A 14201-nucleotide genomic window follows, 5' to 3' on the forward strand; every position below is an offset into this window, starting at 1 on the left:
TGATATTATTGATCACATTTGCGGTAGTTTTTATCACTGTAAATTTTCCTATGGTTTTAAAAATCTTGATTTTTTTAAAAATTAAACTCATTAGCAAAGAAAAATTCAAACTGCACATTTCCGCCAATTTTATATTGAACCTGCAATTCTTTCAAATTGTAAGAGTTTTGTGTATTCTAAAACCGAATACGTGATTTTTCAGGCAGCATTGATGCTTTTACATAAGACAAAAGAAAAAGTCGAGATTTTCAGCGCATTTACAATCCTGAATTTCGAATCGCGCTTATGAATAATGACCTAACGGCGCTCTCTAATTCCGCCAATTTTATATTGAACCTGCAATTCTTTCAAATTGTAAGAGTTTTGTGTATTCTAAAATCGAATACGTGATTTTTCAGGCAGTATTGATGCTTTTACATAAGACAAAAGAAAAAGTCGAGATTTTCAGTGCTACAATGAAATGCAGTTTTAGGCGCAAATCTTCGTTTAGGTGACATCCAAATTTTTTGATCACATATTAGAGGAAATCAATTCAAATCCATGAAAAAAAAATCGGAAGTCTGGTAAAAATCATAAAAAAGCAGAGGATTCCCATCCCTGAATGAAATGAAAAAGTATACTTTTAAGTGAAAAAATGGCAACTATGAAGAATAAAAAAAATAAAAATTTGTAAACAAATAGCAAAATAAACACTCAAGCAATGTAAAGGCAATCAATAAAAATATAACAGCAATAAATTTTAGATAGAAAATGACTAAGTAACAAATGCAGTTATCAAAACAAATACACTGCATTAAGTAAATAAAAGACAAAATATGTAAATATCACCTTTGTAGGCATTTTCTATTTTGGCATTTTAGACTAGCAAAATGTATGCGTAAATTAAAAAAAAATTGATTTAAATTCGAAACTATAAACTTAAACAGTTCCTTTTTAAATATTTTTAAGAATAATAATGAAAGTAACACAAATAAATGAAATGGCTTATAAGGGACAGGGCCGGCGGAAGGGATAGGTGCCACGATGGGGGGAAGGTAAATAAAGTAAGAATGAGAAATGAAAGGGCACCAATCAATGGATCAGTGAATGGGTGTATTAACACCTATCAGCAACAAACAGTAGAGAATTTGTTTAAAATAGAATTACTGAAGGGCATTTTAATAAATAGTTGGACCAGTGAATGAGTCATGAAATGTGTGAAAATTTTTATAAACCTATTTTCAATTTTTTAAAACAGCGACAGATTGAATGCAAAACACAATAGTAATTTCTTTTGAAAATTAAACCACAAAAACAATTGGTTTCGAAGAGTCTATGAAAATTGCGACTGCTAACGCATGAAAAAATAATTTTTATAATCATATATTTGCATGCTATTAGAGATTATGTTCATTAAAAATAATAGCTATAATAAATATTTCTAGAATGGTTGAGTCTAATTAATGAAACTAATCACTCTCTTTACCTTGAATGCATTAATTGCTATTTATCTTGCTCACATGTTTTCTAAATTAACATATAGATTTTTAAATTCTCTAGTTTGGTATAAATTTTTAATTATCTGTTAGAAATATTATAATTCATAATATAAAAAGCAAATTTTCTGCAGTGTCATGACTACACCAGTGAGACAATTCAAGGTCTTTTTTTTAAAAATAAAATAAAATTCAGATTTCTTTTCCAAAATCGAGTAAAGTATGCCACTATCGCCTGGGGCACGAAAATGTCTTCCACCGGCACTGATAATGGGTAAATGTAATAAAGTTAAAATGCACAGGAAAATGAATTAAGTAAAAAAAATATGAGAAATGATTGTTTTTAACAACAGGTATACACAACAGTCATTTAACAACAAAATACTTGTAGATGGTAAAATTTAAAAGTACTGAAAAATTATTACAAATATTCAGTGGAAATCGTTCACTTTTCAAGTTAATACTTATTTTTCTGGTATAAAAGTTCAGAAAAAGAACATCAATTCAAGTGAATTCAGATATTATATTATACATTTAAAATATAATACAAGTTATTTATGCATGGCATGTAAAAAATATAGAAATATAAATGGATAAATAACATTTGTTGGTTTCATTAAAGAAGACTTACACAACAAATTTAATATTTGCTACACAATAATAGCAGGAATTGGAATTAGATGATCAATGCAATAATTCATTTTTAATAGATGTTTTATTAGAATAATTATCAGCTGATTGGGCAAGATTAGTCATCATAACTTCACGAACTTGTTCTGTCAATAATGGTACATCAGATGCTGTTAGATTTTCTGTACTTACCCAGGGTAAAACTGTAACTGTAATTGTGCCTATCCAAAATAAAATATTTACAGTATAAAAATAAAGCATAAGTAAAACTTGAACTGCTCTTTTTTGTTATTTGCATCCAAATCATAATTTCAGAAAATGGAGCTCCAACTAAATTAATATTTATTATTAGTCATAAAACATTATTTGATTTTTTTTCTGGTAACTTCTGCAACTTTTCAATTTAAGAAATTTGCTTATTTCAGAGCATTTACTTTAAGTATTAATTAATTGTTATAAAACATGGGTTTATAGTTACACCATATGCATGAAAGTTTTCTACAACAGGTAAGTTACATTTAAAAAAAGAGAGCAGATTGTTTTTTAAGTTACTTCCATAAGGAAGATAAGATCTTAAGAAAAAGTAAAACACAGGCATGAAAGTGGAAAAAAAAAAAAAAAAAAAAAAAAGAAGCTGAACTTTCACAAGACAGATACTGGGAGGTGGCGGAAGGATGTGTTTTATGTAATACTGTAATATATAAAAACATAACTTCTAACTCTGCTGTCTGATTTTTATTTCATATTATTAATGGCAGAAGCATTTAGACAGTGGGATTTAAATTTGTCTTCAATATAATTTTAAACATCTTTGACTACTACTATATTACAGAAAATTAATCATTATATAAAAAAATATCAAAAAAATATGTTTTCCGAACATTATCAAAAATTTTAAAAATTGGGAGAAAAAAGAAGATTTTTGCTTTTTCACAGAAGTCTTTTTTCCTTGAAAAAATAAATACATCAGGATATTTATCTTTCTAATTTATATGATTACAATAGTTTGAGTGACAATTAAAACTCTCCTAATCAAAACTGATTCAACCATTTAAGAGTAAAAAAAATAAAACATTTTTCTAGAAACAAAATAAGGTTATTTCTTGTTATGTATTTTAAAGAAAACACTAATATGGACTAATAAATCAAATCCTATGATATTTTGAACTGTCAAGAATAAGCATTCACTAACAATATTAATTAATTTTATTAAAGTTCCTTTTTCGATAGATAAGTTTTTGCATTGTTATCAAAATAGACTTACCGCAATTTCTTGTTGCTAAAAAAAAAAATATATATTCTTTTTCTTCAAAATATTATTTATTTCAAATACTAAGAAATGGACTACAAATTTCATTGTTTAATTCATTTCACATTTTGATTTGTACTTCACATTTAGGTAAAATAATGATTTCCATTGGCAACAAATTTCAAACTGAAACATTTTAATGTCATTAAAATATATATAAACTCTTTAATTAAAAGAGAACATCACACAGAGAGAAGTTTTAAAAACTGAAAAGGTCCTTCATACATGCACTCCTCTGGGCTCCTAGCCAAATCCCTAAGGTTACAAAAGCTTGCTCTGTTGATAAAATTATGTGGCCTTCATTTGCCCGCATATTAAATTTAAAAAATCCAAATGGAAATAAAATTGATTCAAAAAACCAACCAGAAAAGAACTGTTTGAGATGTTTACTGACAGCACAGCTTATTTCTGTCCAGTTATATTGCTCATTTTGTTTCAGCTCTTAGCTGCAAAATGTGAGAAAAGAAACTTTACAGATTTTAAAATCATATATACACTTATTGTTTAAGTGTTTTATGTATTACAGACAGATATGGCTAAACATCATTATGGCTTCCTTTATAAAAATAATTTGCATTCACTAACAAACATTTTAACATTTTCTGAATTTTAAAAATATAAAATCAGTAAAAATGGAGCCGCTATACTCAGGGCCTGACTTAGCCTAATTGGGGCCCAGGGTTAAAACTTCTTTGGGAGCTGCCTCCGCTTCACTTCACCTATCCAGTAATGAAGAACCGAACTTTATGGAGGTATTTAAATTTTCACCTCATTATAGATAACAAAACAAGAAAATTGACTGGAACCTAAAACAGCTATAAAGTCCCAATGGTCAGATGAAATATTGTTCCTTCCCTTTTATTGATAGACAATTCCATAGCCATCATGCCGAGTGCAGTTTCCCGATTGCCATCTTGCTGCAAAAAGTGCTTATAAGCTAAAATTCGGACAGAATTCAGCAAAAATTTTCTCAATTACATGGCTCAATTAAAAGCTCGTATATTTGCAAACATATCACATTTTACGATATGTAAAAATACAAGCTTTTGATTGGCCAAATTTAATCCATCGTAATTGCGAAAATTTGGCTGAATTACGCCCTAGAAAGTCATGGATTTCCGAAATTAAATTTTGTGTTCATACGATAGATTAATGAAAAAGTTAACACAAAACTCATGGATTTTACATTGTACTGATATTTTGTTTAAAAAAAGTTCTTAAAGAAGGAAACGTAAAATAAACTTTCTGCTCGATTTGGGGGCAAATGCCCCTGCCTTAGTCAGGCTCTGGTTATATTGAAGAAACATGCAATTGGTTTCTATTATTGATTTTTTCGTAATTAATGACAAAACATAAAATTACCTCGATCAAAAATCTTCTTACTGATACTGTAGAAATCAGTATATTGAGAGAAGACAATAGGTACAATAGGAACCTAAGGCATAAATAAATTAAAATTTAAAAAAATAAAACAGTAATTAGTTATTATAAATTACGTAATGATTAGAATGAAAAAAAAAACTACATTAAATACAGCAAATGAAAAACAAAAAACACAACATGTTAGGGGTCATATAGTCCTGCATGAAGATTTAATAATAGTTTCAAAAATGCATTCAATAATATTCAAAATAAATAAACAGAATATAGGACAACAAATAAACATAAATAATAACTTGTTTATCAGTTAACATGTTATTGTTGTTTACATTTATTATAAATTCATTTACCTTTGTCTGAGTAGCTATATGAAAAGCCCCCTTTTTAAAAGGAAGTAAAGTTCCTTTGTCATTTCTGGTACCTTCTGGGAAAAACCACAATTTTACCTAAAATTAAGATAATGCTTTGTTTTTAGTTCATTTAAACAAAAATGATAACTATACAAAATAAATAGGTCGGTAAATCAGAGCTCTAAGCTTGAAAAACAGTAAAACATAATGACTAATGTATAGAATTCAATTAAAAAATGCTTTTAAGTTCGGTTTAAATGTAGATAACAATTGTAACAAAACAAGTGATAACAGACACCTAACATTTGTGTATTATATCTGTACGACTATGTCTGCTAAGGCTGGGTGACACATAGGAAAATATTGATAATATGCAATCATAGCCGATCAGATGTTTGGATTGTCGTTTTCTCTCTCGAATCTACAGAAAATTAAGACTAAGATCACTCTTTTCTGAGTCTGTGACCAATGTTGTCCTGTCATTTAATAGCAAATATTTGTTTCTTTATTTAATTGAATTAATATATTTAAAAAAAAATCAGATTAGAACTAATCTACAGCTATAAAAAGAAAATTCAACAATAAAAATATAAATATGCGACATACTTTAGAAAAACATACTGACTCGACTTCATCGTGCTAGAAAATTCACACAGTAAAAAATAAGAAAAAGAGGGAAGTGACAGGTTGCTTATTTAATTTAAGTCTCCACTTTTATTTGCTGACTTACCACATGGTGAGAAGTTATTTTCAGATCTAGTTGTAGACCTCGATGTCTACACGAAGGATGAAGAGCATTGTTCATAGGGCATTGATGATTTTAAGTGAGTGCAAAGAGCCAGTAATTCTTCCAATCACAGGATGCTTATATGAAGAGCGTTTTCCAATAATCAGAAGCTAACAGGAGGCGGCTATCGTTATCTTTCTCCATGTTACTTCTATCATGTCTCATCAATATCAAGCAGCGAATCAAAGCTTTTTAATGTTAAAATTTATGTTAAGGTGTACTTTTGCATTATGTAATGTGATAAAAAAACTATGAATTTTCCTATTGTTTTTATCTTACTTAATGTAAATTTTTTTTTGGATAAGGTAATTTTTTTTTTTTTTTTAAAAAGTAATCAGTTTTGCAGTCATGAATTTTAAATATTAAAAGGTGTTTAATTTTATGCAAATATGTTGCTAAGTTAACTTATAAAAAGAATTGTGTGCTTAGAAAAATGGTCTTTAGTTTATAGAACAATTACTACCCACAATTGCTGTCAAAATACTTGGATATGCAGCTCTTCACTCAAAAAGGATGTGCACCCTTACCTTAAAATTTACAAATTTGTATAACAGGTCTTCATACAGGTCAATATATAAGGCTTTTTCTGCTTTGAGGACGGGACCCATAATAAATTACATGCCGGGTTTCATGAAAGCTTTAATTCAGCTTTGGATGTAATTATATTGATTGCCCTCTTCGGCTGCACTGCAGCATTTGTGGGCCTAGCATAGACACACATCAAAGGGAGGAATTCCAATCTTAACCCGAGAGAAGGGATTATTGAAAGAAAACAGAACAGTGTTACAATTCGACTAAAACCTTATTGTTTGTTAGGGTATGAATCTTTAGAAAACTTAAAATAAGCTATACTAAAAACAATTTTCATAACTATAATGACCAATAAATAATTCTAGTTTAAAAACAAAAGAACATTAGAAAATTGACGTAGAAAAACAAACTTATTCACACGGATGCAAAATACCACAATTCATAAATGCATCTGTGTACTTATCAATTTTATTGAAAATTCAATAGTTACATTTCTCTCTTAAGGTTTTACAGAATTATGAATACTTAAGGCACAAATAAGTTTTGCTTACGTTGTCAATATTTGATTTGTTATTCAATATGAAGAAAATTACATCAAATTGAATATGTAAATTAGTGGAATCATAACTTTTTAGTTACCTACACAAAATATATGCTAGCAAGAATGTTTCAATATTTTTGCATGCTAAGTTTCATGAGATTGGAATGCTTCTTCCCCTATATAGAAAAAAAAAAGATGTTTTTTTTTTTTAGAAATTTTTATTTTTTTCCCAGTCAAAACTTCATGTTTAACTTGAGTAACTCTAAGCAAGGATTTATACATTTTATTCTTTATCTTTAAGAGAATTGAAATTTAATACTTATAGGAATGAAAAATAAAAGTATTTAAAAAATTTTTTTGTTAATTAAATGCATACATCTTTCATTGTTTCACAATAAAAAATTTTTTCTCATAACTTATTGGTTAAAAACTTTAGTCTAATTAGGACATAAAAAGTGAAAATGCATGTAACAAAAGCATGCCAATAATAATTAATTGAAATAAATTTTATTCGCATTAAATACATTTTACTCCTATTTGGTATAAGCATAGAATAATACTTCATAGATTTATAACTCTTTACATGTTTTCATAAATTTATTCCTCAATTTTTTTATGTAAATAAACAGCAGATGAATAAAATTTAAATTATTGTACAAAAATATAAACAGTCAGAATATATATAAGAGTTTTTCTATTTTATATTTAAAATTAATTTTGCACTGGAAAAAAAAAAACCTTCTAAAAACTTATAAAATTTTTCATATAACTGCTTATAAGATGTATTTTTAACACAAATCACAAGACATTTAAATTTAAAGATAGATTTAACAATAATTTAATGTTGTAAATGTAACAACATGGCACAATATTAGAATGGCACAACAAACAGTTAAGAATATTAATTATCAAAATTTTATATAGAATAGAAAATAGTAAAAGAGATATGACTTTTTTCAGTAACTAAGACTACCCTTTCCTTAATTATCTGAATTGTTTTGTATTTCAAAGATGAAGCAGTGATTAGGTCATAGTTTCAAAGATATCTTGTTAATATGAAAGTTAAATTACATAATTCAATATTTATAAAATTATTTTTAATAAAATAGGATCAAAACAGAAAAATCTAAACAAAATATCGAAATACATGAAACTAATTACACTTTAAATGAAACAGTTTTATGAATAAATTTCTAGTAAAATTTAGATATGAATTATTTAGTTTTATTGCTTATATTTACAAACTCAATAAACATGAACCAAACGCAGTGTTTTCCCCAAGCGTTTTTGAAAAGAGGTCCCCTTTCTTCGGGAAAGGAGGTCTTGTCCTTTTTTGTAAAAATAAGACATCACTTCTTGAAAACTCTGCCTTTTATTTTTTGGAAAAGGTTTTTTTAACCACCTGTTTGAATGAAAAATCCACTTCTGATTTATTTAGTTACTGATAATTATTTAATTTTAATTTATAATTTCATTCCTTCATTTCAGAATGATTTTTCTTATCTTGTATGGTTATATAGTTAAAATTCCCATGATATTCGGCCCCAGAGATATTCATGGGGTGGGGGATATAATGAGTCTTTTAATGATTTTAAATTTCACTTTTTAAAAAAAATAAATACCTTATATTTAAAAAATGCACTTTTAAATGCTTATTTTTTTAAAATTTTCAGTTTAAAAAAAAAAAAAAGCTATAAAAAAAAAGCTTTCAAAAAGATTGCCTTTAATTATTTTTCAAAACCTTCAAATTTTTCTGTTATTTCGTTAATGCTGAGAAATATACAGATGAAATAGTATGGTACAAAATAATGTTACTAGTTATTTGGTCAAAATTAGAATACCTTCTTATCTTTCATAGCAGTAATTTTCTTATTAAGAATTTTGTAAGCAGCTGCCGAGTTGCATCGATCAACAAAGATACAGTCACAAAGCCAACAAAATATGCCAAATGGTCCGGTGAAAAGCAACTCTTTTTTTAAAACTGGTACACCAGGATGAAAAAGTGGCCAAATATACATCATGCCTATAAAAAATCAACCTTAATTTAAAAGAAGAGGAAAAGAAGATTTTTAAAACAATGATTAAAATTAAACAAATTCAATTACCTTGATGAATTTAACTTTTGTAATATATCAACTGAATATTTTGTAATATATCTTTCGAATATATCCACCCAATTAATTTTTCATACAATGAATTATAAAATATAATTAATTTCAGAAAATCAGAGAAACAAAAGCTTTGTCATAATTTATTCATATTAATACGTTTACATATCATGTAATTAAATTATAGGGTAACACTTTATCCCAAATTTTACTTAATCATAGTTTTCAATTGCTAAATGCAAAATTCAAATTAAATCCAGTCTAATAATTGAGGAACAAAAATTTTGCTTGATTTTTAGATTTAGACATTTTAAATTACACAATTAAAAATAATGTAAACACTTTTTACATTCTAAAAATAAATTTTTCTTTAAATGCCAAATAAAATTTCAGATAAGACAAAAAAATGTGATTAAAATAATATTTATAATTTAGTTTGTAAATAACTTTTAAGATGGAGTTTCTATAATTAGGTAGGTATATATTAATTTTATAGAATTTATACTATGGGTTATATATGTATATATATGTATGTAAAAAATTTATACTAATATATTCATATTAATTTTATAAAATTTATACTATGTAAATTTACTGTTAAAAAACCATACGTTGGTAGTATTACATAAATTATTTATGTTTTTAAACTTTTTCAAAGAGTTCTTGTTAAAAATTAATATTTTTCCCTCTCTACTCTCTGGATTTCAAAGCTATATATAGTAATGTAGACAATGCTTACCACTAATATCTAATGCACTTTGATGATTGCAAACAAAAACACAAGGTTCTTTAGATTTTAAGAGTTCTTTGTTCTTAACATCCCACTTTAATCCAAATACAGGAGAAATTATATGATGAACCATCCATGAAGCATACCTGTATTTCACAAACAATGTTTATTTTTTTAAGCAATTAATTAAAAAAAGGCATAAAACTACATATTGAAAATATAGAGTAATTAGATAACAATTGCATGCAATAAAATGTTTTTCTTTCTTCTCTTCTTTCTCTGTGCTATTCACTGTTTTTCTTTCATTCAAATATCTTGAGAAAATTATTTTAGAGCATCAATGTAACTATACATAAAATTTAGACTACATTCTATTAAAAAAAATTTATGTTTATAGAAACGGTAAGATTTTAGGTCAATTTATAATAGATTTAGCAAAATTCTAACATGCTATTTTTTGCATTGAAAAAAATAAGAATGCAACATTAGAATTTATTATAATTTAGATGTTTATTTTTGGGTAAGTCGGAGCTTTATTTAAGTCTCATTAGAGCTGCACAATTGGCAAAACATTTCTGGGGAGGATCTGAAGACAAATCATCAAAATTTTTATTCCCTGCAAGGGTATTTCATTTGTAAAGTCACTTCTTTAATTTCAGGAATGGAACATAATTATTTTGGAGCAGAGAGTCTTTATATTCAAAGCAACATAGGGCTTTTTAAATTAAATATTCGAGCACATAAAGTAACATTTTGTATCATACTTAGCTGAATGCCCATTTTTCGTAATGAGAGAGAAAAAATCAATAAATCAGTACTTTAAGAAATCATGCACAAATCTGAAATTTATATACAGTACAGAACCTCTTATCCGGAAATCAGAAAACCGGAACAAAATTCGATAAATTTTCCTGCCATTTAAAATTTTTTTTTAATTTTTTCCTCATAAGATTTTAGGATTTTTCTTTCTTTTTTCAAAGATGTTTACCTTACCATCATTTTAGAAATAATCATTAGTGTATTACTTTATCGTTTTTTCTTCTTTTTAAGATTATTTCTAAATATATATTTTATTAGTTGGGTTTGACAATAAAAAAACGGCTTTTTATAGCGATTCAGCGACCGGAAAAATCAGTTATCCAGAATAGCGATGGGTATCCAGATAGGATAATCGGTTCCCTACTGTACCATTACAATTAAGAAATCTTAGTTATTATTATTTGTTGACCTTCAGGTCACTTTCAATTATTAGAATAAAGGAAACACGCTTTAGAAGTTCACCACATCATAATAAAGATTAACTGATTCAATATTTGGCATATTGCTGATTCCTGAGGTCACCTCAAGATAGACAAAATTTACCAATTTCTATCAATTTTTTTCTCGTACTTATGCCTTTATGAATTCTGGCACTTTTGAGAGACAGCATTTCTCCAACAATAAAGCTGTATAGTATTGATGTAGTTTTAATCTACTTTTATTAAAATATTTTGTACCTGCATTGATGGATTTGCTTCATACTAAGATTGCACAAATTCCAATAACAATAGTATTAAAAAAATTAGGCATCATAGCAAAACAATTTTTCTCGTTTGTCCATCTCTTTGACCATTTTTCCATTAAAGCACATAATTTTTTTAAAAATTTCAATCAGTACCTATAACCAAAATTAATTAAACATCATTCATGTAAAAATAGTATGACTGTGTTTTTTATATTTTATTAAAATAATAAGTAGACCCTTTCTCCATAAATTATTGTTTTTCAGTACATATAAAAAGCTAAATAGTACACATAGAATTCATACTCAGGTTGCTTGGCTACTATAACCATTTAATTAATCATCATTAATGGCAATAACAGTTTGTGAATTTTTTACATTTCTATTAAACAGGGTTGGAGTTTTTGCCGGCAAAAAGGGTTTTTTGCCAGGACAGTGGCAAAAACCTGGTAAAAACCGGCAAAAATTGGTAAAAACCGGCAAAAACAAAATTATCTAAATTGCTGATTAAATATTATTACAAAATACTTGAAACAAATTTAAATCAATCATAAGGAATAATAATTTTGATACATTACATGAAAAAATTATTTTTAACATATTAATAATTAATATAAGGGTAATAATTTTTAAAAGATTGAAAGTTTTTGATCTCTTTTCATTTTAGAATCCTAAAATAAATGATTTTTACAAATAAATAAATAAATATTATTATTTGTATAATATTATTATTAATTATAAAAAATTATTATTTGTACAATAATTAACTACACATGTTGATAGATATTTTATGCTTTAAATTATAGTTATATTAATTTAAAATAAGCTCATTTCACTGGATAAAAGAGAATAATCACAAATTTTCCTATCAATAATGTTTTAAACTACTAAAATGATATATTATTACATTATCATTTAATTATGGAATAATAATTTTGTTAATTTTTAATTATTTATATTCATAGTATATATATCAATTTTAGGAATAATTTTGTATCAAAAATGTGTTTTTGTCCTGAAAATATAGGTTTTTACCACTTTTTGCCAATTTGCTTGGCAAAAACCTGTTTTTGCCAGGACGGTTTTTACCATGGTTTTTTCCACCTGCGGCAAAATCTTGCCAACCCTGCTATTAAACATATTAATACCATTGTACCATTATTTCTGCTGTTTCATACAATTTCCTTGGATTTTAAGTTATTTAGTTTTATAGAAACTCATTTTAATTTAGCAGCAAGCTTGAGCAGAAATTTATTTTTGGAGCAATCGTTACAACCCTGCAATTTAGACATCGATCTGAGGGGGAAGGAGATTTTCTCTGGTTTCCTTTACAGATGGTACTACTCAGTGACCGACTACAGTGTAAACTTCCACAGATTTTAAGAGCACATATATCACATGTACTTAGTTTTAGTGGAATGGAAGATTAAGCCAGAATCTGATTTTCTAATCATGTGGGTACCATGACCCTTTCTAAGAATAACCTCCTTCCCTAAAAAGAGTCAGTATTGTTCAGACAAAAAAGAACAAACAAAAAAAGCACGCAAGCTAAATTAATTATTGGGCAGCAATCTTCCATTCGTGACTTCATTGCCTGTGGAATGGAAAAGAACTTAACTTTAATTAATTTTATTAAGAATATGAATTAAAACATTAAATCATTTGATATTCTATGCACCTAATTAAAATAGATGAAGAAAAATTCTATAGTTTGCCTGCAAAAAAAAGTATGTAAAGCAAAATTTTATTTTTCTAAATGAAATTTTGCACAGCATGCCAAACTATTATTTTTAAAAAAGGATTTGATGAAAACTAAAGAGAAAATTATTCAGATTCTATAAAAAAAATTTTATGAATATGGACAGATACATTATAAAGTTGAAGGATATAATTTTATATAGGTTTGTACTTCTAAATTTAAAAATAATAATAATTAATAAATATGTAGAGGTATGATGGGACTGGCTATGACTATTTTAGTTACTTGCAGAGCCAAAATAAAGTGATAACTTTGGTGCAGACACAAAAATGTTTCCAAGTTAAATTTTTTATTTATTTTTATAACTAATAATTAATTTGTCATAACCTTCAGTACAAAAAGTGAACATTTGAATTTTTTCAAATAATATCAATGAAGTTAAAACTGCATTTCTGGCATACTAAGCCAAAAAGTATTAAAAAAATGAGAATTTTTTGAGGGATGCTCAGATGAAAATATTAGCTATTATTCCTTAAAAAATAAAAGGGAATATCTTTTAAGTTTATAAGCTTGACTTCAACAAATGATGAATTTATTTTTAAGGTACAAATGCCGAACTTAAAACTTTTGTATCAACTTAAAATATATTGCAAAATATTTTTGTTTTGCAGTTGATTATGCTTAGGTGCAATAAAGTTTTTAAGAGTACCTAATTCACTTACAGTAAATTATCAGGATCTCCAGGATGAAGCAATGAAAATGGAATAGCAACGGTTGTTACAGAGAATATTGCAAAGTAATAGAATATTAATTTCACGTAAAACTTAGCAGGTCGACTAATGTGACACAAAAAATATAAAGTCAAATAAATTGCTGCAAAATAGCAAATGATTTCTCCAACAGACATGACAGTTTACAATTCGAGTTTAAGCTAATAATGGAAATGCAACGCTATAAAACAAAGTAAAAAAAATAATTAGAAAGCTTAAAAAATAATACTGATTAATAGAATTTTTTATTGTAATTTAAGGATTAAATTTCAATCACTCCATCAAGAAGTAGTCCGAAAAGTCAATTTTCTTTTTGTAGTTACAGAAAACGATTCAGTTATCGATACAGTTATACTGCTATGGCTTCAAACTATCATGCCATGGTTAAAT

At 26.7% G+C, this 14201-nt stretch overlaps 1 protein-coding gene across 2 annotated transcripts; it reads right to left on the minus strand.

Moving 5' to 3' along the window:
- Nucleotides 1–556: 556 nt before the first annotated feature.
- LOC107449017 (1-acyl-sn-glycerol-3-phosphate acyltransferase beta) lies at nucleotides 557–14130 on the minus strand. 2 transcript variants are annotated; one of them, XM_071179876.1, is made up of 7 exons: nucleotides 13764–14130; nucleotides 9851–9987; nucleotides 8845–9026; nucleotides 5145–5240; nucleotides 4777–4849; nucleotides 3370–3384; nucleotides 557–2326 (listed from the first exon to the last, which is right to left on the minus strand). In XM_071179876.1, exons 1-7 carry the CDS (start codon nucleotides 13946–13948, stop codon nucleotides 2160–2162), a joined length of 855 nt encoding a protein of 284 aa, XP_071035977.1. In that variant the 5' UTR covers nucleotides 13949–14130; the 3' UTR covers nucleotides 557–2159. The 2 variants fall into 2 exon arrangements, with proteins under 2 accessions (XP_071035977.1, XP_015919895.1); XM_016064409.3 differs by lacking the exon at nucleotides 3370–3384.
- Between the last annotated feature and the right edge of the window lie 71 nt (nucleotides 14131–14201).

Source organism: Parasteatoda tepidariorum, chromosome 4 (assembly GCF_043381705.1).
Source record: "Parasteatoda tepidariorum isolate YZ-2023 chromosome 4, CAS_Ptep_4.0, whole genome shotgun sequence".
NCBI classification, from domain to species: Eukaryota; Metazoa; Arthropoda; class Arachnida; order Araneae; family Theridiidae; genus Parasteatoda; species Parasteatoda tepidariorum.

Bases quoted from the DNA above. Each gene is read 5' to 3' on its own strand.
- LOC107449017 (XM_071179876.1), bottom strand. From the start codon at position 13,948: ATGTCTGTTGGAGAAATCATTTGCTATTTTGCAGCAATTTATTTGACT. The intron at 5,241-8,844 runs GTATTCTAATTT...TCTTAATTTTAG, and splicing joins CTGCTATGAAAGATAAGAAG to GTAAAATTGTGGTTTTTCCC. The intron at 4,850-5,144 runs GTAAATGAATTT...TTTATGCCTTAG, and splicing joins ATATAGCTACTCAGACAAAG to GTTCCTATTGTACCTATTGT.